This window comes from Xiphophorus couchianus, chromosome 9 (assembly GCF_001444195.1).
Source record: "Xiphophorus couchianus chromosome 9, X_couchianus-1.0, whole genome shotgun sequence".
NCBI classification, from domain to species: Eukaryota; Metazoa; Chordata; class Actinopteri; order Cyprinodontiformes; family Poeciliidae; genus Xiphophorus; species Xiphophorus couchianus.
In genome coordinates, this window is record NC_040236.1 from 21,419,484 (window position 1) to 21,442,759 (window position 23,276).

Consider the following 23,276-nt stretch of genomic DNA (forward strand, 5'->3'; position numbering starts at 1 on the left):
GGCAGACATCGGGCTCCGCGCCGGGAGCTGCTCGGGTTGTCTGCATGCTGTCTGACTACAGCCTTTTTCAGCTCTGTTAGCAGAACAACTATTAAAACAGGGTATGTTTTCAGTAAAAGAATAATAATAAAAAAGAGTAAAGCACAGCCAGACCATTCTGAAAAACCATTGTGTGGAGCTGAAAAAACCCTCTCTTTATAGTTTTCTCTGCCCACACAATGGTGAAATTGGGTTCCGGCTCGCTGTTTTGGTGTAGAGAGGCGACAACAATAGCTCACACAAAGCAGCTCCCTCTAAAGCGGGCTCCCTGTCCTCACTGCAGGTGAGAGGACATTCAAATGTGACCAGTGCGACGCCACCTTTAAGAGGAAGGACACGCTGAACGTCCACATCCAGGTGGTGCACGATGGCCACAAGAAGTACAAGTGCGACCTGTGCGAGAAGGCCTTTGTCACTCCGTCGGTCCTGAAGAGCCACAAGAAGGTGAGTGGAGCGGGCTTCAATCGCACGCAGTGATTACGCGACCGCAGCCTCTTTAAACTGAGTTCAGACGAAATTGTCGTGACACGTAAAGTTCAAACTATATAAAGTGAAAGAAAACATACTTATGAAACCATAAATCGGAGAGTTTTTTAGTCTGTCTGGGATTTTATTTAATAGATGTGAAGTGGGGCATAGCTACAAAAGTTGAGAACGGTTGCAGTCTCTTTTTTTCAATATAATGAGATATTTATGTTATCATAAAACAATGACAGGTTTCTCACAATAATCAGATCATTTCTTCCATTATCAGGAGAAAACATTAATTCCTCTCTCTTGGTAACAAGATGATTATCTTACTTTTTCCTCAATGGTTATCTCAAGATGAAGAGTCATGGTTACATAAAGATGCCATGAGTCACAGTTAGAAATCATGGCATGCTGCGGTGGCATCTGAAGAATCAGGTTTAACACACACACCAAACAACTCGTTATCTCGAGGAAACAACTGGGAAAAAGTATATGGGGAAACTTCTCTCGGCTTCTGTTCATAACCAAATAGTGAAAAGAAAATGTTTTTTGTTTTTTTTTTAGGTTTTACGATTAAAAAACCTGAAAAATGAGGAATGCACCCCTGAGTCATTAGCTTGTAGAACCAGCTTTAGGTACAATTGCAGTTTCAAGTCTTAATGGAAAACTTCTTTTATTCTTTTTTTTTTTTTTACAAAATAGCTTCAAATCTGGTTGTGTTTATATTTGGACTTTGACTAGGCCATTTTAACAGAAGGTCATCGTCATGTTGGAAGGTGGACCTTAAGTTTTTTTGCAGCTTGTAACAGGTTTTCTTCCAGAATTCCCTCATATTAGATCCATCCAGCTGCTGAACAAAATCCTCCCCACAGCAAAATGCTGCCACCACCATGTTTTGGCATAGGAATGACCTACTCAATATAACAATGACAGGGTGATGTTCAGTGTTCATTTTCCATCATGTTTTGCATGCAAGAGTGCCTTCTTCCATGCGCTTGCTTATACTGCAACAACACAAAATCTTTCAAAAGTTTAGTTTTTGTGCAAACATCTTATCACACTTGAAAGAAGAAAAAAATAACTTACAAGAAACTTTTTTACCATCATGTAGGAGCTTGTTTTAAGTCAATAATTCTTTAATATTGATGAAAAATGACAAATTACAAGTGAAATATTCTGCTAGTGGAACAAAGATTTGAACTTATAATACGAGTCTTATCTTGTTCCACTGGCAGATTACTATTCAGTTATAACTAGCACTTTTTCATCACAATTGATGAACTTTTGACCAAATACAAGCCCCTATTTATTGCTGAAAAGTAACTTGTAAGTTACTTTTGTCTTATTTCAAATGTACTAAAATGTTTGCACTGCAGAAACTCATCCAAAAATACTTTGATTTTGTGTTGTTACAGTGTAGTCCCTGTCGGCCTGCAGCCAGTAGGTGTTCAGTTCTGACATTCTCTTAACGGTTAAATGTTTCTCTGTGAGATGGTCAAAGCTTGTGATGCTGTTTCATAACCTAAACCTTTTGCTAGCTGACCCTGTTGCTCCTCCAAAAAGCTTCCACTGTTTGAAATCCCAACCGGCCTCTTGTCATCATAAAGCGATGCGGCCATCTGCAGCAATATTGCAGATTATCGAACTTGGTGTAGTCATCCATCTTGATTTCTGCCGCTTATCAAATGGATTCCTTTATAGATTCGAAACGACAGTCAGTACATTAGCTCTGCAGGGCTTCACAGCTCCAAAAAAGATCTCTTTGCAGATTACGAGCCCCAAACCTGACGCCGCCCGGGACGGTTGTGGATCAAGATTGAAACCAAGCAGCTTCTTGGCACGCGGCAAAAGGGAAAAAGTCCCAGAACAGTAGGACCCGAAGACAGCCACTCTTGAACTGCCTCGCTGCTGACCAACGTCTGGAGGCCGCCTGGGGCCCGGGCCTGATCAAAGTCAGGTTGCCGAGGAGACGACGACTTGCTGGCTGTGTTTACATGCGCCCCATTTGACCACAACACTTCAGTTGCTTCTGGAAACGTTGTGCTCTCCCAAATTGTCATCGCAAATGTGACTTTGCCCCAAATTTGGTCAACAAATATTTTATAAATGTATTAAGTATATAAAAAAGCATAAGTATCGTTATAAACCAAACATTTGACAAAGAAAGCTTAGCTTTTTGCTTTAAGGCGTTAGATTTCCATACATTTCTGAATGTTTGTTTGACATGAGACGAAGAAAAATTGGATTTACATTAACATGCAATAGGGTTAAAGTCAAACTTTACAAGTTACATAAAGCCATTCTTCATATATTTTTTGTTAGAAAAAATGTGATGAAATATTTGACATATTTAAGTAAATCTCTGCAGAGAAACAGTATTAATAACCTTGTGTTTTTGACCTATATTCACTTTACAACTGTACACTCCAGTCTATTTATCAAGATTTTCACAAATAGATGTACAATTTTCCATTGTGATTCCCCCTATGACGCCCCAAAAGAAAATCCAGGGAAAGCAACTGATTTCAGATGTCACCGAATTAGTAAAGCAAGAAACATATTAGAAATACATTTAAAAATAGATTTAAAAAAATGTATTTCTAATATTAGTGTCTTAATAAGAAAATAAAAAATGTATTTCCTAAAATGCAATAATGTGAACTCAATTTTTTGAGGTGAAGGATGCATCTACAGATAAAAAGAAAATACTTCTAACATCAACACAGTGCAGAGCTGATCTGCTGATTATTCCTTTTGTATTTACCAATTAATAATTAAATAACTAAAGGTGCTTTATGGAAGGTTTTTTTCTGAACCATGTCAAACTAAAACTGCCATTTGAGGAGTTCTGTGAAGAAAATATTTACCTTTACCTTAGAAGATGTACAGTTTTGTCTTAATCACTGCCTCTCTGAATGGCCTCTATGCTCAAGTTAAGGATTAATCAATTACTTAATTAGATGAGACGAATAATCACGATTAATCCGATTAATCATTTCATCCCTACTAGGAAATACGTACATCTGCAATGTATGATTGTATATTTTTTTTATCTCCCTGGCTTTGGAAGCCACACCAGTTCTATTGTGAGTCGTAGCTTTTTTCCGTTTGGAGCAGTTGAACAAATAAAACCATTAAGTGGTATGAGACTTCTCCACAGTTGTGGGTAAAGCCTCCTGTCAACATGCACAGGCATTAGCCGAGCGCCTGATGGCCTCTGGGGGCTTAATCAAGTGTCGGTTTACCGAGCAGCAGCTCCAGGAGGAGAAAGGAGAAGAAAACAAGATCATCATGGTTAAGGATGGCTTTGAGTGACGGCCATTATCCAGGCTCACTTACAGTCCTCTTGTGCCACTTCAGAATAAAGCGATGAGTCATCCCGAACCAGAGCCTGGATTCATGTTATATGAGAACGTGTGCGTTCTTGTCAACGTGAACACTGACGCCGTGTCCTCTCTGCACGTATGTACAAGAATGTGCAGAATGCACAAATGATTGAAAATTACTGGGTTGCTTTTTTTGTTTGTTTTGTTTCTTCATGTGAAAAAAATAAATAAAAATAATGAAAACACGCAGTAATTAGAAACAACCGTCAATAAATTCCACACAGGCGACGCTCCCTCGGGCTGTCGGTGCGTGAAGGTAAAAATACCGGTGAAGGTTTTGTCTGTTGTACGAGCGGCGCTCTGCAGCATTGATCCATCTGGAACCCATGTGTTCGTATCAGTGGGTTTTGTTTGTGCATTGTTAAGCGTGAGCCTGCTCGTCTGTGTCAGCTTTTCTCTGATCATGTGTGGACGGGAGGACGGGGTGGGGGGGTTGTAACAAAACACCTGAGGTGTCAAGAGGGACACGGTGGGGCGACGGGGAGAAGGACGGGGGCCCCGGAGGGGAGGTGTTCCTGCGCCGCCGTACGGCTGTTGAAGCTGTCACTCTGAGTTTGGACCTTTCAGTGTCATTGTTGTTTCAAAAGATTTACAGCAGCCTGGGAAGCAGGAACCCAGAGTTGTGGGAGCTGCGTGTGCAGCCTGGTTTGGTTCGTAGCGTTCAGCCGCGTTCGGGTTTTGAAAGTGAGAGGAGGAGAAGAAGAAGGAGGAGGAGTTTAAAAACAAACCTTTGCCTCCTAACTGGAAGGATCTTTGGACTTTGGATCCTGGCAAATTTCCATCATCTGTGTGCCGTCTGTGATCTTGCAGAGCTGATGTCAGAATGTGCATCTCTCCTGCAAAGAAAAAGCTAACCACAAACTCTTTAAGAATAAAAAATAATCTATAAAATTAATGTCTTACATTTTGCTCTGACGAGACTGTTTAATCTTAGTTTCAGTCCCATACAGACAACTCAAATGTGACTTGAGTCAATTGAGGCTACCGCTAACTAGCTGCTAATATGTCCGTGCTAGCCAGCTAGCTTTTTTATGTCCGTCATGGTTGATGAGCTCGTCAAATGGGGAGCGATGAGCAGGCAGAAGTGGTTACCAGTCGGGGTGAAACCCCGTGTACAAAGCGCGAAAAAGTTTATCATTTTTCAATTTTCTCATGTCGCATCGCAATGCCAGTGGACATCTGCCTGTAGGGGCTCAGCACTTCAGTCAGTTGTCTTGAGGAAGGCAAGCGATGGACCTTACCACAGGGGCCGCTTTTCATTGGCTGATGCCCATTCTACGTGGTCACGTGGGTGGCCGTCTCACAAACAGACGCTTCCCGTTAGCTAAGTACAGCATAATGGCAGAACTGATACAACTTCTACACCTTGAAGCCTGTCTGCTACACAGTCTTACGTTAGCTAAACAGATCAATACAATGTGTCTGTATCTGTCATACACTAAAGATTTTATTTTAGCAGGAAAGGCTTTGGACTAAACTGTTACTCGTGTTAGCCACGTTAGCACCAAGTACAGTGTATCAGGCCTAGGCACACTCAAACATTTGCCAACAAACCACGGGAATCACCGACTGATTTCAAAAGTAACCTATAAAACGATGAATGCCCGACTTACCCAGCCTTGCAAGAACAATAGGCATCCTCTATTGATGTAGAGGGTGTGTGGATCTGCCGTTTTCCTCATCGAGCGAAAGCATTTTGCTGTGACGTGCACAATGTTGGAGGCATCGCGTGGCTCAAAGACCTTGATCTCATCCAAAAAAGATGACATGAACTTCTTAGTTCCTCTGTCCATCGTAATAGCTGATATATTGTGAAAATCCGGTAGAAATGATGCACTAATCGAGTCAGAAATACACTGCAGAGAATCAGTCGAAGTGGAAGACGCCATGTTTACATAGAAACAACGCGCCGCGAGGCTTTGTTTGGGAGACTTGCGGCCACTAGTCGGTTGTGGGTGGAGCTTGGTAAGGTCCATTGTCCTCTCATTGTGGAAGCTCTATAGGAAAGGAAGCGACGTCGCCTTCAGTGTGTTATTTGCGCTCAAATTTGTACAAATTTGCAAGCACAAATTTGTTGCCAGTTACGGATGTTTGTTTTTGCTACATCCTCATCTTTGTTGCGAACCCACACGAGGCTGGATGCATTTTGTACCAAAAAACCTCAAGCTGGGTTATTGGGGAAAATGCCATTCCTGATATTTATAGTTTCTTCAGTCTTAACTTTCATTCACGCTGGCATTAAAATGTCTTAAAAAGTCTTGCATGTGATTTGCTAAAACCTGCACATACAGCGTTTTTGTGATGAAATGAAACAGCAGATTTGGTGTCGACAAATAGATGATGAGTATCTGACAAATACACTTTCTGATATTAAAATCCATCAGTCACACTGGATCACATTTTAAGAACACTGGAAGGATCAAAGATTGAATGTTTTTTTTTTCTGATGTTGTCTTCCTATCCACCACATGTTTCTCTTTATCATTTCTGTGTCAGACTCACACAGGGGAGAAGGAGAAGATTTGCCCTTACTGTGGACAGAAGTTCGCCAGCAACGGCACGCTGAGGGTTCACATCCGCAGCCATACAGGTTGGTGTCAAATTAATCTGGTCATGAAATGATTGAACACTTGTGCAGCATAGCAATCCTTTTAAGAACACAGTGGCCATTCTTGGCACAGAAAGATTTAAACGTCTCAGTTCGCAGCACCTCTCCTGTACATCAAATCTGGTTGGATCGTGTTTAGACGTTAGAAAGATGCAATATGTTGCAGCGCTGCTTTCATCAGCTTCCTGCACCCCCACAGTTCTGAGCCCTGGATGTTCATCAGCCTGCTTTAAACTAAAGCTACACATTCCTGTGTGTTTCCTTACCAACAGACTGGTGCAGAGGCCTGGCTCGGCCACACAGACGCTTCTTGGCTTCCATCCCCTTCTTTTTTTCTTCCCTCTGTCTCTCCGCCTGCCTCCTGGCCGTCTTCTCCTTTTTCTCATTTATTCCCACTTACAGAGCCTCGGAAAAGTATTCATACCCCTTGGACCTTTTTCCCCAATTAGTCACAAACGTCATTGTGTTTTATTGGGGTTTTATGTGACAGGCCAACAGAAAGCAGTACATCATGGCGAAATGGTGAAACTTGAAAAACACGTCTGGGGCTGCTCTGTTGCCCTGCAAGACGAAGGTTCTGGGTTCGAGACCGGTTTTTGCATGGGAACTCCAGTTTTTTGTCACAGTCCAAAAACACGACCAGCGGATGACCGAACAGACGACGAGCCGTCACGCGGTTGCCGGCAAGGCAGAGTTTATATTGGTTATTTAGTGATGAACTAATTAACACAATTTCTCAACGCATCAAATAAACGTTTCTCAATAGTAATCATGTCTTCCGCGGATACCAAAACCGGATTTTGGTGACTAGCTGAAGAGAAATATCAACATTGCTGTCCGAGCGCATTTCCGCATAAAACACGGCAACCGAATTTTGACCAATCATGCAACACTTCGCACAGTCGAAATATTCGCCTTGCAAAACAATCCCATGAAATTCACACGTGGTTCCCATTTTCCACATGTGATAAAGTATTTCGTTCATGTGATCCATGGTTTATTCAACATGGAATCACGTGTGTCGCCTGGGATCACATATTTCTCGCATGTGCACCACATATGATCAGATTTTTTTTCCACGTACAGATTGAGTGATTATACTGTATATGTAATAAAAATCTCATTAATTTTACATGCAAAAATAAACAAATGCACATGTGGTTCACACAAATTTTCACAAGTTTACGTGTAATTTTTGGAATATTTTGTGGAAAAAACCCATGTGATCCCCATGTTTTTACATGTGAGTCCCATGTTTTCACATGGGTATCACATGTGCATCACATGTGCATCATATGTGCCTTAGTTTATGTGCATGGGACACACATGCACTAAGGTGAAATAAATGTTAAGTAATACCAGTAATTTTCATTTCATTTCATGAATAGTTGATGTAAAAACTAAAAGAAATCACGAATGAAACGGAGCAGAAAGAAGCATGAGCTTGTAGTATCTGCCCCTGGTTCGTCCATAATAGAGGGGTGCTGAACAAAAATGCACACCTTACTTTCCAGATGATATTTGAGAGCGATTCCTAATTCATGTGCAATCTGATTTTCCGATTACAACTTGTGTTTCACATAAAAATAAAGTACAACTTGTGGTTACAAGAAGACAGAATTAATACTTTTTCAAAGCTCTGTAAACTTTTTCCTTTTCTATGCCTCGTTGTGCCACGTCCCTCTTTCGTCTTCTCTCCATTTGTGGCCACAGACTGGCCTGATGAAGCATCTCTATGTTGCTGCATGGAGTTTATCAACAGAAAAAAAAAAACTGACCAAACTTACTCATCAGCTAGCCTCATGCACAGCTCCACATGTAAATAAGTCTTATAAAAGCCCATTAAACACTCATTGCAGCTGCATGTAAGATTACTGTGTCAGAGTGTTTGCGTGTGTTGACTGGTGGTCCTTTAACAAGCCCACCGCACTTTGTCAACAGCTCCTTTTTGTGTCGTGCCAACGGCGGATCCGTGTGTTTGCGTACATGTGTACGTGTGAAGGACAAACCAACAGAAAGAGAGAATGTGTACCAGTGTGGTCTGCAGGCCGCTCTGATTGTATTTATATGGCATAAACAAAAGCGAGGAATGCTGGGGGAGGGGTGGGAGCCGAAGAGACACCTAAAGGAAAAGAAAGGAGCAAACAGAGAAAAGACCACGCCAAGAAAGCATCCAGCCGCACGACCTTTGACCCCGACTAGCTGTAAATTTGTCCTCTGGTTCTGTAGTTGTTTTTTTTTGTTTGTTTGTTGTTTTTTTTCTATGAGGGGAGAAATAACTTGCTCCTTCCCAAAGCGACAACCCTGACATCATGTTATCATATACATCATGATACATCTAAACACATATATTGCAGATATGACTCCTGAATTTGACCCAAATTGTAAAAAATGGGTCTAATAAAAGAAGATAAAGCTTAAAGATTCCTTTAGACCACACTTCAAAAACCCAAGTATTTTTGGTGTAGTTTCTGGAGCTAATATCTTAGACAATTCGAAATAAAGCAAAACTAACTCACAAGTAATTTTTAAGCAAGACCTAGGAGCTTGTTTTAAGTTAAAAAAAAATCATCATCCTTAAGATAGATGTAAAAAAAAAGTACTAGTTCCCCCGGCAAATTATTGAACTTATAACAAGATATTTTTCCCATCTTCTAAGTGAGAAAATCTGCCAGTGGAACTTCTACTTTTTATCATTATTAAGGAATTATTGATTTAAAACAAGCTTCTATTTTTTGGCTGAAAATTCACTTGTGAATTTATTTTGCGTTATTTGGAGTGCACTGAGACATTTGCACTAGAAATTAGACCAAAAATACTTGGTAAGGTTTTGTGTTTTTGCAGTGCACCCTCAGAGTTACAGCCCCTCACCTCTCCCGCTCCTCTGTATGACAGACAGGAAAGCTTAATCTTGTTTATCTTCCTGCTTCACAGGAACAAGTCAGCATTGATTATTTACCTGCTAAACACTGAGGACTTTGTTGGGGGTTCCCCGGAGATCTCCTCCCCACCCCTATCACTTTACGCAAAACACCGTGGCGCTTCACCGGCAGAGTCGGCAAGCGATGTTCGCGTAGTGTGAAACAGATTAAAGGGAAATTTGAAAGAACATCAACACCAATACATGGAGCGGTACAGAAAGGCACGCAATGTGTGTTTGAGTTGGATCGCGTTTCAGTTTCATTTGGTCAGGGAACATCGTGTTGGGCTCGAACAAATTAGCCGAAGTGCCACGGAGGCTGGCGTCTTCTGAGAAAGCAGTCGATTTTATGAGATCACTGACAACCCATAAAGTGTGAGCTGTCAGAAAACGCTGGACCGAGGCGTCGTGGAGCTTAGCGCTCATGATGGATGTTTCTATCATTTTCTAAATTATTCTTTCTGGCCCGGCGGCAATGCAGATATCAACTACTTCACATCACAGCTCGGTGAGAGCAGACTTTCCCACCATGTGTGCCACGTTGTGGTGAATAACCGTCGTGGGGTCATTAAAAGCGATCCTTGCCAAGGGAAATGTTGACAGAACCTAGTGACACGCCGTCACATTGACATCATAGGACATGTCATGTTGGCAGCTAGCATCATTGTTAGTCTGTGAGCCGTGGTGCAACAAACTGGTGTGTGTTTCAGCTCATGGAAAAATTAATCTGGGGACGGGTCCCAGTTTGACTTCAATGTCTTTGTCCATATTCGGCGTCTAGAAAGAGCATTTAGAGGCTTATAGATGTTTATGTCAGTGATTCCTACAAATTGAGAGAGAGTAAGGACACGTCTACTGTTAACAGCTGTCAGAGCTGCGATGTGCCAATGTGGGTCAGCATGGATAGATGCTTGGTGTGAAAAATATGCATACAGCATAAATCCATAAAGCTTTTCCACTACCAAGATTTTTTTTCTTGGATTCTGTTGTAGACCAACATACAGTGATGCATAAATGTGAGATAAATGAAAAAAATTGAGGTTTTTTTCTTCCATTTTTAACAAATATAAAATGGGGAACATGGATAGTCTTGTCACAATAATAAATTTAGATGGATTACATATCGTCCCTGTAATTATCGCGATAAATGATATTATTGTTGTTTTGAGACAATTTTCAAGCAATATATTGGTAATAATGGCGTAATGATGGACGTTTGCCCTCTCAAAGATGAATATATTTTATTTTGTACAGAACACTTCACATAGAAACCAGAAGATATTTTAAATTATCCAAAATAAAACAACAGAAACCATAAATAAAATGGAATATAAAGTCTCTAAAAATTTCAATCAAGAAATATCAATCATCAGAATGAAAATTATTGAGAAAATATGATTTATTACTTATTACAGCAGTCCTCGGTGTACATTTGTATTCGTGTTGCACCTTTACTTAAACTCCTTAGAGTTCACCTGTTTGCAAAGAGTCCAGTACAACTTCACACCTACTACAACATGCTTATTCATCCAATCTGAGAGGCAAGGAGTCATTAATCAGAGAAACCACCAAGAGGCTCATTGTGTCTCTGGAGGAGCGGCACAGCTCTGGAAGGAGATACTATTAGTTCTGCACCCACTAGAAAAGTGGCAAGAACAAAGCCATCATTAAAACTAAAGCTATTAAATGTCCAGGTTGCAGTTTACTGTCTGGAGCCATGAGGAGTCAGCACAAATGTGGAAGATAGTGCTCTGGTCAGATTTGACCAAGACTGAACTTTTTTGCCATAAACATTAAATAAAATTTTTAAAAAACTAACTGCAGGTCACCTTAAATGCACCGAATGCACCAGATGAGACAGCCTTCAAGCAACCTGCAGCTTTAATTACTCTGAAAGTTGATTTTACAGCGTCTTGACTCAAGGAATGAATACAAATGTACGCCACACTTTTCAGACATTTCAGTCCCAAAGAAATACATCAAAGTTTATGCTTGCAACATGAGAAAAGGTGGAAAGTTCAAGGGGTATGAACACTTTGCAACAGCTCAGGCTGTGTTATGGAAATGCTTTGAATATTGAATTAGCCAATAAAAACACTTAGCCCTGAGATGAAACAGAGACAGCTGGTTGGGTAAAAAAGAAAAACATTAGACAACCTCAACAATGATCACACCCGCTGCCTCCTCTTCAATGTTTTCAGCATTAGTCAAAGCCAGCTGCAAGAGCGAAGGAAGGAGCTCCGGTGAAAACGAGTCTCGGTGCTTGTCTTTGGTTCAAAGGGTCATATCTGACTTCAAACTGGGAAACAGTGAAACTGATTACAGGGGTTAAAAAGGATACACGAGACAAAAAAACATGCTCCGGGGGGTCTTTGTGGTCTCGATGACGGTGGCGTGCTAGAGATTCGGTGGTGAATTTATGTTCAGAATCCATAAGCGATCATTAAAAGTCTTCATCTTATTACAGTTTCCCCGCAGCAGTGCTCGCCTTCGCGTGTTGATCTTTCCACCACCGAGGTCCTGACATGTCTGAATAAAGCCATATGTTGGCGAATGTAAACACTCTTTTATGTTACATTGTTTCACACCCAAACAGAAAGTGGAAAGGGCCGGATTCCCACTGGTACCAACCACCGGGTAATAATTACAGACAAACCTTATATTGCGTTATTAACAGGTTGTTTACAGTATGTTTTTTTTGACATGCGGGGGGGGCGGGCGGGGAAATCCCGGCGTCTGCTTTTCCTCAGCCCCGGTTTGAATGAGGAGTGGTTCACTGACATTTGCTCTGATGTGAGCCTCGGCGAACCAAAGGCTAGCGGTGCAGCCTTTTTTTAACATGAGTAAATCATTGCCATGTGAATTTTGAAATATTTGTATAATTATAGAAATGACCCAAAGGAAAAAAAAAAGATGTCCTTTGTGCATTTTCTGCTGAGATTGTTCTGTGGCCTGAGATAAGGAGCTCTCTGTTCTTTGTCCAAACATCGGATGAAAAACTGCAGTAATCATCGATTCGAGCGTACTTTCAGAGCCACACTACAAGTTGTGCAGTGCGTCATTTGCGTGTCGTATTTGTGGCAGCTATTTATACGGCACTTTTTTTTTTTATGTTTTGAAACAGCAAGTGAGTCTGCAACAGAACAGCTGCCCCAAAACAACTAACATCTGGCAGAACTCTGGAGTTATTTACTCACAGATGACTTTGTTTGTCTTAGCTGTGGTCATGGTTACAATCTTCTGAAGCAAAAGCAACTTATCCTGAATTATTCGCTGTTGCTTTGATGATTATGGCTTGTTTTGTGTACTGAGTTTGAGAACCCCCCTCCCTTTTTTTTGTTTGTTGCAGATCTGCAGTAATTACTGTGCCGTGTAAACGTATTTATGCACCTTGAACTTTTTCCACAAATTCTCATGTTACAACCACAAACTTCGACGCATCGTATCGGGTTTTTGTTATGGAACAACATAAACCAGTGCGTAATTGCGTTGCAGAAGGAAAACGATCACAGTTTTATTTCAATATTTCTTTTACAAATAAAAATCCGAGCTGTGCGGTAATGCCTTTGTATTCAGCCATTCTAGCACAGGGATATGTTTTGGTTAAACTGCAGCGCTCTGTGTATATTTAAGGTTGTTTTCTTCCACCGCAGTCGCGTGGTTTCTGCAGCTTCCAACAGGCCCGCTTCCTAGATTGTCCTGAACACTGAACTGATTTAATTACTGGTCAAAAACGACACAAATAAACAGAAAATGTAGTTTTTAAATGAAGCTGTTCATTATTACGAAGGAAAAATATCCAAACCTACGTGATCTTGTGTGAAGACGTGATTGCTCCCAAAGATAGCCTGCATGGCAGAGGTACCACTGCTGAGCAAAATCATGTCAGCTTTTCTAAAAGTTTTGATGACCCCACAAAACTTTCAGGAAAACATTCTGTGGATTGATGAGACAAAAAGCGAACTCTTTGGAAAGTGTTTGTCCTGTTTCGTCTGATGTGAAAGTAACACCAGATTTCAGATAAAGATCATCACACCAGCTTTAGAATATGATGGCGGTATTGTGACGTTCTGGGGCTCTCTTTGCTGCTTCGGGACGTGGAAGACTTGCTGTGATAAATGAAACCATAAATTCTGCTGTCAACCAAAATATCCTGAAGGAGAACATCCGGCTGCCTGTTGCCGACTTCAAGCTAAAAGCAGCTTAGGTTCTGCAGCAGGACAATGATTCAAAACACCAGCAATCCCATCTTTGGATGGCTGAAGGAAAACAAAATGAAGACTTTGAAGTGGGCTAGTCAAAATCCTCACCTGAATCCTGTTGAGATGCTGTGACATGACATAAAAAGCACCGCTCATGCTGTGAAAACCTTTGAAGTGGCTGAATTACATCAGTCCTGCAAAGATGAGTGGCTCCAAACTCCTCCACAGCTGGAAAAGACTCACTGCAAACGCTTGGTTGCAGTTGTTGCTGCTAAGGGCGGCACAAGCCATTATCAGGTTCACTTTTTCACTCAATGCCATGTAGATTTGGATTTTTTTCTCCCTTAGTAATAAACGCCTTCATTTAAAAGATATTTTTTGCTTATACTTACATTGGTTTGATGTTTCAAAAAACTGAAGTGTGACAACCCAGGCAACCGTGGCATTCGTGCAGCTAGATTTGAGGATTTCTTAGCTAATAGAAGTGTTGTGATTCTCCCGCTTGATCTCTGCAGCTCTCTGAGAGTGGCAATAGCCCTGTTGGCCTGTAGTGTTAGGTGGGTGGCCATTTTCTTAGTCAGTTTTCAAATGTGTCATGCCCTTCCCAGTTTCAAAAGATGGACTGAAATGTGCTGTGTGAGATGAACGCGTTGGATGTTGTTTTCACGCCCCCAGTCTTCTGGTCTAAGTTTCTCCACAGCTCTATTTGTCACCTCTCTGCTGTGCTCCTTGGTCTTCATGCTTTCCCCTAACAAACCTCTGGAGCCTTCAGAGAACAGCTGGATTTATATGTAGATCAAAGGTGACTAGCTTTTCCACCAAAGCGACTTTAAACAGGCAGTTTCAGAAAGCGGAGAAATCTTCTGATGCCCTGACCTCATCAAAAAGGTCAAGTGTGAAAGTTTTGGGACAATGGGAATCTCTTGTCATCTTCAGGACGCTTATATCGCATTACCTCCGTGGCCCCTGACGGCATGAGGCAGAGGGCGGAGAGACCGGGACAGTGGCGGGTCACTGTCTGCTTCAACCGGAGGAAGCCCAGAATTAATTTCTGACGGACAGCGCTAATGTCTTTCAGATCCGGAGCCTTGGAGCTACAAAGCGTTCTCCGTAACACGAACACAAGGCGGCAGGCAAAATGACAAAGCCGACCATCTGCTAACCAGACGCGCAGACACACATGTGTGCACACGCATACGACACACACAAGTCTGTGCCAAACGGATCGATTAGCAGACTAGGGGTGTGAGGGCCGCAGCGGGGGGGCGGGAGGCAGGAGGGGGAGACACCCAGGGTCAAAGAGACGGTGTACAGTTTCAGCACATGCTAAATCAGTTACCATCTCGGCCCACATAAAGCCCCGGCTCAGCGCTCGCAGCCACCCCTCGTAATCCCCAAACAATCTGGCTCAATCTGGAGAATAAGTGGGGTGGGGTGGGGGGTGGGGGTGGGGGGTTTCTAGTTACAGTAACACTCAGCAGAACAGACACGCATCGTTTGGCACGCTCGACAGACACCGACGCTGGAGGAACACTGCAGTTTTCCAAGTAGCATTTGTTTGTTTCCTATTTCAACTAAGAGGTTGAGTTTTATTCCAAGCTTGCCCATTTCAGCCATAAACTCGAGTAGCCTTGAGTGGTTTACTCAAACGCTCCTTATGGAAACGGCCTCCTTATATAACACCAAATTCCGTCACTTTGTCTCCCTGCGTTTTCCAGATGAGTCACACATGTTCAGAACCAGAGAGTGTATAGGTTAAGTAGGTGAATTGGTGTATAGTCTTGCATTTGCAGGCTAGAGTGTGTGCTGTGCATTAGCTGACAATAGCCAGATTCCTGCGAGGGACGCTCTCCAAGCCGCAGAGTACGCTGCCACACCATGCCATTAGCGCGGTAATGCCTCCAACAGGACTACCCGAGGCTAACGCGGGGCCTTAACCCGACACCGCACATGCTACATATAACTGAAGATTTGCTTTCTTCTTTCTCAAAACACATCTGGGATTCAGATTTTGCTGTTTGTCAACAACAACAACAAAAAAAAACCTCCTGCCAAACTGCGGGGGTAAGAGGGATTTGGGACGGATTTCCAAGCTGTCCTCCTGCGCATGTTTCACTACGTGTGATCAGACCGCATATGTCACGTCAACCCTTTCCACATTAACCTGAGGTTGCACGTTTTATTACCCGGTGTCATTGGTGCTGCTCCTCTGAAGCCCTCTTGTGGGGGATTTATGGTGGGTGGGTTTAGAAGTCGACTTGTATATCTGCTACATGACAGCTGTTGTAACTTTTCCGTTGACAGACGCGCTTTGTAGGACGTAAATATGAAGTGTCAGGATAAAGTCCTTGAACATGATTTCTTTTTCCTGAGCTGACCTTTTCATAAAACAGATTAAAAAACAAAACTTCCACTAAATATTTTCTGTGCTGTCGGATCAACCTTTTAGGGTTTCGGATTGGATCTGGATTGAATCTGAACCTGAGGAGAAAAAAATGTTCCTCTAGAACAACCGTGTTTATAACCTGGGATAATATCAATCTTCTCTTATATTCCCACGATGAGTTTTGTGATCTAATAAGCATCTTTGCATTTTGAATCCCAAAGAAACACAGCTAATTAACCTTATTATTTAAAAGGGCAGCACATATCCCCCATCAATAAAATTACTTGCTTGCCTCCTCAACATCGAGTCACCAAAGACAGATTACGGTCGGGCAAAGCAGGCATGAGATTAAATTGTTGTAGGGAAGGACTAAGCAACAATAGGTTATTATGTTTCTGTTTAAGAAAATGTTTATGTCAGTGTGTTTAATTTTATGTATGTGAACATGGTACCAGTGAGAAATTCATCTTTTACTTTTGTGCTGTTAAAGATGAACTTAAACCATTGCTCTCGCTGGGTGAGGTGGTTTCATCGCTAATTCAGTGGTTTACTTTAAGAGGTGCACAAGTTCTGAATTTAACCTTGACTTTTCTCTAATCAATAAAGTAAAATTTATATACCCAAGCTCAATACACATCCGAATTAAAATGTTCAACCCAAGGTCTTGTCAGAATTGGTAGGATTGGTTTGAATTGGTTTGTATGTGGGGACACACCCACCTGTTGGCCCAGTCCATACACTGAGGTCAAAGCCTTCCCTGAAGCCCACTGGTAGCCTCCTTTATCCATTTACAAGCCCAGTTAGATTGAGTGTTTGGGTCATTGTCTGCCATGTTTTGAAGTGGAGCTACAACATTTGACATTATTTATTCTTGACACTGTGACACTCCCCAGTACAAGTGGAAGTGAAACAGACCCTTCACATGACGCTGCCACCACTATGCTTGGTAATTGCATAGTGGTAATCCACACACTGTAGAGCGCACTCAGGTCAACCGGCCAGTTTGTCCTCAATGTTTCCAGGTCAAAGGTAAATTGTAGAGGTGGTCAAGCATTCACTGTACCCCTCATTACTGGGGTGTACCCTACTTCTACATTTCTGCACATCTTATTTATTTTGATGACATCATTCTGTTTGGGTTATGACTGCTGGTGTAATTGTGACACACTTTCGTTAACCATTCTTGTTGACACTGACGTTTAACGTTAGCTTCACTTTGCTCTCAAAGTACAGATTGAATAAAAGTTTGTGGGAGACAAACTTTGTTATAATTGCTATTGTAGTGAATAAATAGGCTAATGTTAAGCATCTGGAATGATAATGCTCCAAACGGTATTCAAATATTAGCAGGCTACACAAAAAATTTAGATTGCGCCTGGAAACCGGCTGGCTTAAATAAACTCCATGTTGTCTCAGTGGTCAAATAACCAGACAGAGTTATTCTCATTTCTACAAAAAGTGTGTAGTTTTTCCCCTAACTTGTTAAACGTCATTCATCCAAAATTTATTTGTGGTTTGTGTTGATATTTGAGTCTGTCTGCATGCATGCAGCTGGACGAGCAAAACTTTAACAATAATTTCAAACATATGTGGTTCAAACATTGGCAAGTCTCATAATCTCTAATCTACATGATAATTCAGTTTGTAGATATAAAAATCAAACTCATAAATTAGCTTAATATTCTTGGCCACGATGCAAATTTCTAACCAGAATGGTAAATTCGACAGATGAATGTTTTCCAGTTTTATTTATTTTTTTTAGTCTTTTGACTGAGGAATTGATTTGAACATCGATTTGGAAAGATTGAAACAACATTTTCTTATCATTAAGTCATTTCTGTTTTGGGGGTCAGCGCCGTGTTGCTTTAATTTCTGCACAGTTCTGTAGGTTATTACCTCTGCTCTCCTCTATAGATAAGCAATCAACTCTTGAGACTCTTATCAGGCCGGTGGATCAGCACATAGTAAACAGATCCATGTGTCAGCGGACCGTTTGACTGACAGCCCGTCACTTTCTCTTTGTCATCTGCAGCGTGCGCTCAGATAGGATCTATAAGACTTCAACTGGAGTGCTTTTGATCCGGCCAGGAGAAGCCAGATATCTTTGAATGTGCTCCGAAACTCCTGGCCAGTTGGAGCTCAGATAGCAAGCCACAGAGTGAAACCACCACAGGCTTCAGATCCACAGCGAAAAGTTGATGAGAGAATGATCTATTCCACACATCCAGCTCATCACATTTATTTTGGGGCTTTTTAGCAACTCCATTTAAAGAAAGAGACGAAGCTGTTTAAGAGATGTGCTTTTTCTTAAGCTGTAGTTTAAATAGTTGTTGATGTTTGGCTGAAAATAGTCTTTTATAGTTCGAGTGTTACTAACTGATTTTCATGTCTTAGGTGAGCGTCCGTACCAGTGCCCCTACTGCGACAAAGCGTTCAGCAAGAACGACGGCCTGAAAATGCACATCCGCACCCACACTCGGGTATGTTTGTTTTCACCACTTACAGTAAGTTTCGTCACGCTTTTTATACAGGGTATTCGTGAATCCTTCAAAGGTCTTAAAATGCCTTAAATCCATTTAATAAAGTTAAGGCCTTAAAATGTCTTCATTTCAATTTTAAAAATAAGTTGACTTTTAGGTCTTAAATTTTGTCTTAATTTTGTATGTTTTATGTTTTTTTTTCCTGTGGAACTTTCTCATACATCTTCATTGAGTGTGACTTGAGATGGTTGAGGCTAATGCTAACTCAATGCTAACACACCATGCCAGCTAGCTAGTGTAAACTGCAATCTCTCTGTGTAACTCCTGTACAGAAAGTGGACACTTACCTGAACACAGAGACTTTTAAAAACATTTACATCTCTTTGCTTCCCCTGGCTTCATTTTTCAAACACCTCCCTGATGTTTCTTTTCTCGGCGATGGCTTCTTTATCAAAGAGTCAGGATGGATTCACTGTTCAATAAATGATTGGACTTTTGAGTTTCCAACAACAAGAATTGTCCCCCTTTCTGGACATCCTGTCCTTTCTGTTGTCATGGATACAGCTTTGTGTCCGGGCATGATCAGACCTTGTTGGCCAGTACCATTCACAAAGTGTTAAATGATTTCCAAAATCCAGAAATCAAATAATCACACCTAAACTCTTATGGAAAGATGAAGCATTATCGTCCTTTTTTTGTTTTGGTGACTCACAGTTATGGCCGATTGATGTGAACTCATCCTCAGCTAAATGAGTGAATCTCCAAACTCAGTAAAATTTAAAGAACAAGTGAAAAAGATGACCACTTATTCATACTGGGTTGAACACATTATTAAAGTGGAAAATAGCAAACAATTAAATTAGTTTTCTTTATGTTATGGATCAACATGTAACCTTCAGTGGGACTCATTGGTAATTCAGCTCGAAACATGTCAGTGTAGCTCCAGGTAATCACTTATGGACAAACTTTAACAACTTGCTTTCTGTTTGAAAGAAACAAAAACAAAAAAACGCTGTCTGCTAAAAGCAAGGCAACTTGAGTGATTTGCTTTGAACATTGTAAACTTTAATGACTAGAGTTTCAGCTGCTCTCTGGAGAGCTTTATCCTCTACGTCGAGAGCTATCCGTACACAGGAGCTGCAGTATTCTCTTTTACTGGGGAAATTGTTCTTATGGGTAAAAAGCTAATTTTTTCGGGAACAAAATAACAATTTAATCAGTACAACAATATAAACACCCATTTTGCTGGCCATGTATACAAAAATATGCAGCATTTCTTTTCAAATTACTATGGCAAGCACTGTTGCACGCATCACTTTGGAGGTGGCTGAAACACTGTACACCCTCAACAGTTTTGCCATTTAAAAAGATGCCTCAAACCGATATCAGATATCCGAGCATTTCTGCTGTTCCCCTCTGCTTTTCCTTTGATTTTAAAGCTTAATGAAGATGTAGAGTAAACATAATGTGAGGCAGTGTTCAGGGTGGGAAAAATTAAAGCCTTAAAGGCAGGCTTTTCATTTCTCACAAGTTTATTTCCAGAGCTGGGACACGCTGCTCCTTCCTCGGCATCAGTTTTCAACTTATTGAGCTTTTAGCCAAAACAAAACTCTCTAACCATCTAAGCATCTGAACATGTGTGCTACTTATGACAAAATCGACATAAAATGTGTTTTATATAATATTTCCATCGTCAGTCTGACTGTGACATTTGCAGCCTGTCAGCGTTGTTCACTGAAGCGTTTTGTTCCTGTTTTTAATGCTGTCCAGAGTACAGCGCGCTGCCCTGCCTGTTGCAGCGCGTCAACAGCAGAGGTATCCCACTCAAGTCGTCCGTCTCCGTAGAAACAGGCAGATGTAATTTAGCGGTGTACTGCTGATTAGACTGACTGATGTTTTTGCTCTGAATATTCCCAGACCTGCCTTTGCTCACGGTTCTCTAAAATATGGGCTGAACAGTTACAAACAGCAGAGCCGGATGAAGTCACTGTTGGAACTCCCCCCCCCCAAATTTAATGTCATTTGGCCGAAGGAGCCGCAGCTCACCGTTAATGAACACATGATTTCAGATGGATGAGGCCGGGGTTTCGTGTGTTTCATCCAACAAACCACATCTCTGGCAATCCTGGGAGGAACATGTCAGACGCAGATATCAGGCTTCTGGTTTTACTTTCTCACATTTTTAAATTTCACGTTTAAATGGATGTTATTCAATCAGGTCTTCTGACTGATGAAACGTTTTTGAAACAGAGTTTTTAATCGTTTGGGGCAGTTTGACAACTTACAACAACGGTTTAAGGGAATTAGTGGTAGACGTGCCGCAATTTAGTCACTTTATGGCCAATTTATGATCCATGCTTTTTGTAAAACTCTTGAGACCCAATTTTGATATCTCTTTAACTATAAATATCAAAATATTTTTTCTAAATATACTGAAAATTATTTTGTATTAATACAGTCAATATGGTAACATAAATTTAGAGATACTCATACGAAAAACAAGCAAATAAAGAATTACACCAAATCCAAGCTTGTCACAATAAGCAATTCATCAATTAATTGCATAATCAATTAGTTTGATAATTTCCATTTTCATAATTAATATTTTTTGCAAAGCTATTCAGTTTACAGAGACTTCATAATCCCTTTTATTTATAGTTTCTGTTGTGTGTGGTTTTTATTTCCTTTTATTTATTGTTTTTGGTTTGGATGTTGTTTATTTTGCATATTTAAAATGTCTCCGACTTCAGCTTTCAGCATCTATGCACCACAAATTTGGAACAAACTTCCAGAAAACTGTAAAACAGCTGAAACACTGACTTCCTTTAAATCTCGACTAAAAACCCACCTGTTTAGGATTGTATTTGAAACGTAATCAATTACAAATTTATTGATGGAACTTGACTTAATGTCATGTTTTGATTGTTGATTCTATGTTGCATTGTGATTCTGTGTTTGTAATGATGTAAAGCAGTTTGAAATGCCTTGCTGCTGAAATGTGCTATACAAATAAAATTTGACTGATCGATTGATTGTTTCCAAGATGAAGTAATCTCTACAAAATTAAAGTTTTCTAGTCTTTGGCAGGGCAAACTTGCATTATTATTACTTGAAAATGGGCTCAAAATGACAATATTATCGTTTATAATTTTTGGGACAATTTATCGTACATAAAAAAATGTGTTACTGTAACAGACCTCCAAGTCTTTTTTAAATCCAAAAAACAATAGAGCTCACAGACTTCTTCAGTTTCATCAATGTGCCGTGCTCCCAGTTTCACCTACATGCTGGTCAAAGACGCTACATCGTACCATTTCCTGCGAATTTGAAAGCTTTTTTGAACTTGATTGTTGACGATGTGGTGTCAGCCATTCCTAATCAGCTGTAAACAAATCAGTGCACTTTCTCCATCTGCATACTTTACCCTGAAACGAGCTAAAATAGGACAGCTGAGGAGTTTCTGTTTGTTCACTGCTCTTCCAGAAAATCACGTCTTTACATGAGAACCTGAATTGAAACAAATGTGATTCACAGAGACACAAATCATTGTAAACAATTATAATTTGAACTTTGTCATGGTTGAAACGTTTCTCTTTACCTTAAGAATGCAATATGCAAAGTTTACAGAAATACATTATTTACATATTTGTTAAAACTGTCACTCTGTCATGACAGATAATCTGTGAAAAGTTTGAGTTCCTCTGCCGAGCGCTACTATTGAAGAAACACACTGCTCCCGGTCAGAAACAACCAATTAATCCAGGAGGAATGTCTTAGCGTTGTCAATCACCCTTGTGTACGGGATAATTAATGTGGTGGACAAACAGATAAACTGTTTCCAGGTAAACCGTTTATCTGCCATCGGTGGCCTGCTAACTAGCCTTAGCATTCATGGCAGGCTTTGTTGTGGGGAACTAGCTTTAACGTAGCAGAGTGGAAGGGGTAGGATGATTGACAGCCTCCTGGCTCTGATTGCTTGTTTCTGACCAAGCTGTGTTTTTCTGCAGATGGCAGTAGGAGCACAAGGAGGAAGTGGAAGAGTTCAGTTTTTTCCAGGTTATCTGTCTCATACTGTCGTAACAAAGTGACTGTTTTAACAAATATGTAAAAAATCTTTATTTTTTTTCAAAAAACGTACATACTGCAGCTTTGATCCCATTGCGCTCCCAGTAGAAAAAGCACTACATCACTCTGACCAGTCAGCTTTTCTCCTACAATAACATGGCAATCAATCCTGCAGGGTTCCTGACAGGCTGATACCGCCTTAAGCCATGTTGCCAGCTTGTCTAAAAAAAAAAAAAATCTTTTTGGTTGTTGGTTTCTTGGTGACCTGAAGGCCGTCGGTGCACAGCGGCTTCCTGCTCGCATGGCGCTTTACAAATACCTGCATATTTAATGCGTCACGTGAGAAGATCTGCTGCTCTGGGACTGAACACACAAGACTCGGTCCGCGCTTCGCTGGATGTGCGCTTTGTAGGAGACCGATCGTATTCAGGTGAAAGGTCGGGTCAGGGGTCAGAGCGCGAACAGCTGCTCGAAGGCCGGAGGTCACCAGGTACAGATGTTTGATGTTACCGGGGTTACAGTGATGCATTGTGGGTGTTACTTAAAAAGTCCATCCATGCTTTTTTGTTTTAGTGTTTTTTTTTACTTTTCGGAGTTGTGGAAAACTTCTGATTCTGGTGAAAGCCGAGGGATTTCAGTGGGAATTAGCATTACAGTAATCGGAACAGAATCCGTTTCCGTGGGGCGGGCAGGGCTTCTCACACACAGGGGGCTTTATT

At 41.0% G+C, this 23,276-nt stretch overlaps 1 protein-coding gene across 2 annotated transcripts in view; it reads left to right on the forward strand.

Moving 5' to 3' along the window:
- The window catches only part of prdm5 (PR domain containing 5), a 52,361-nt gene that overhangs the window by 21,150 nt on the left and 7,935 nt on the right, over nucleotides 1–23,276 (forward strand). For both annotated transcript variants that reach the window (XM_028028912.1, XM_028028913.1), the window contains exons 12-14: nucleotides 323–483; nucleotides 6,393–6,486; nucleotides 18,407–18,492. In XM_028028912.1, the coding sequence (XP_027884713.1) occupies nucleotides 323–483; nucleotides 6,393–6,486; nucleotides 18,407–18,492 (341 nt within the window). The remainder of the gene's footprint in view (nucleotides 1–322; nucleotides 484–6,392; nucleotides 6,487–18,406; nucleotides 18,493–23,276) is intronic.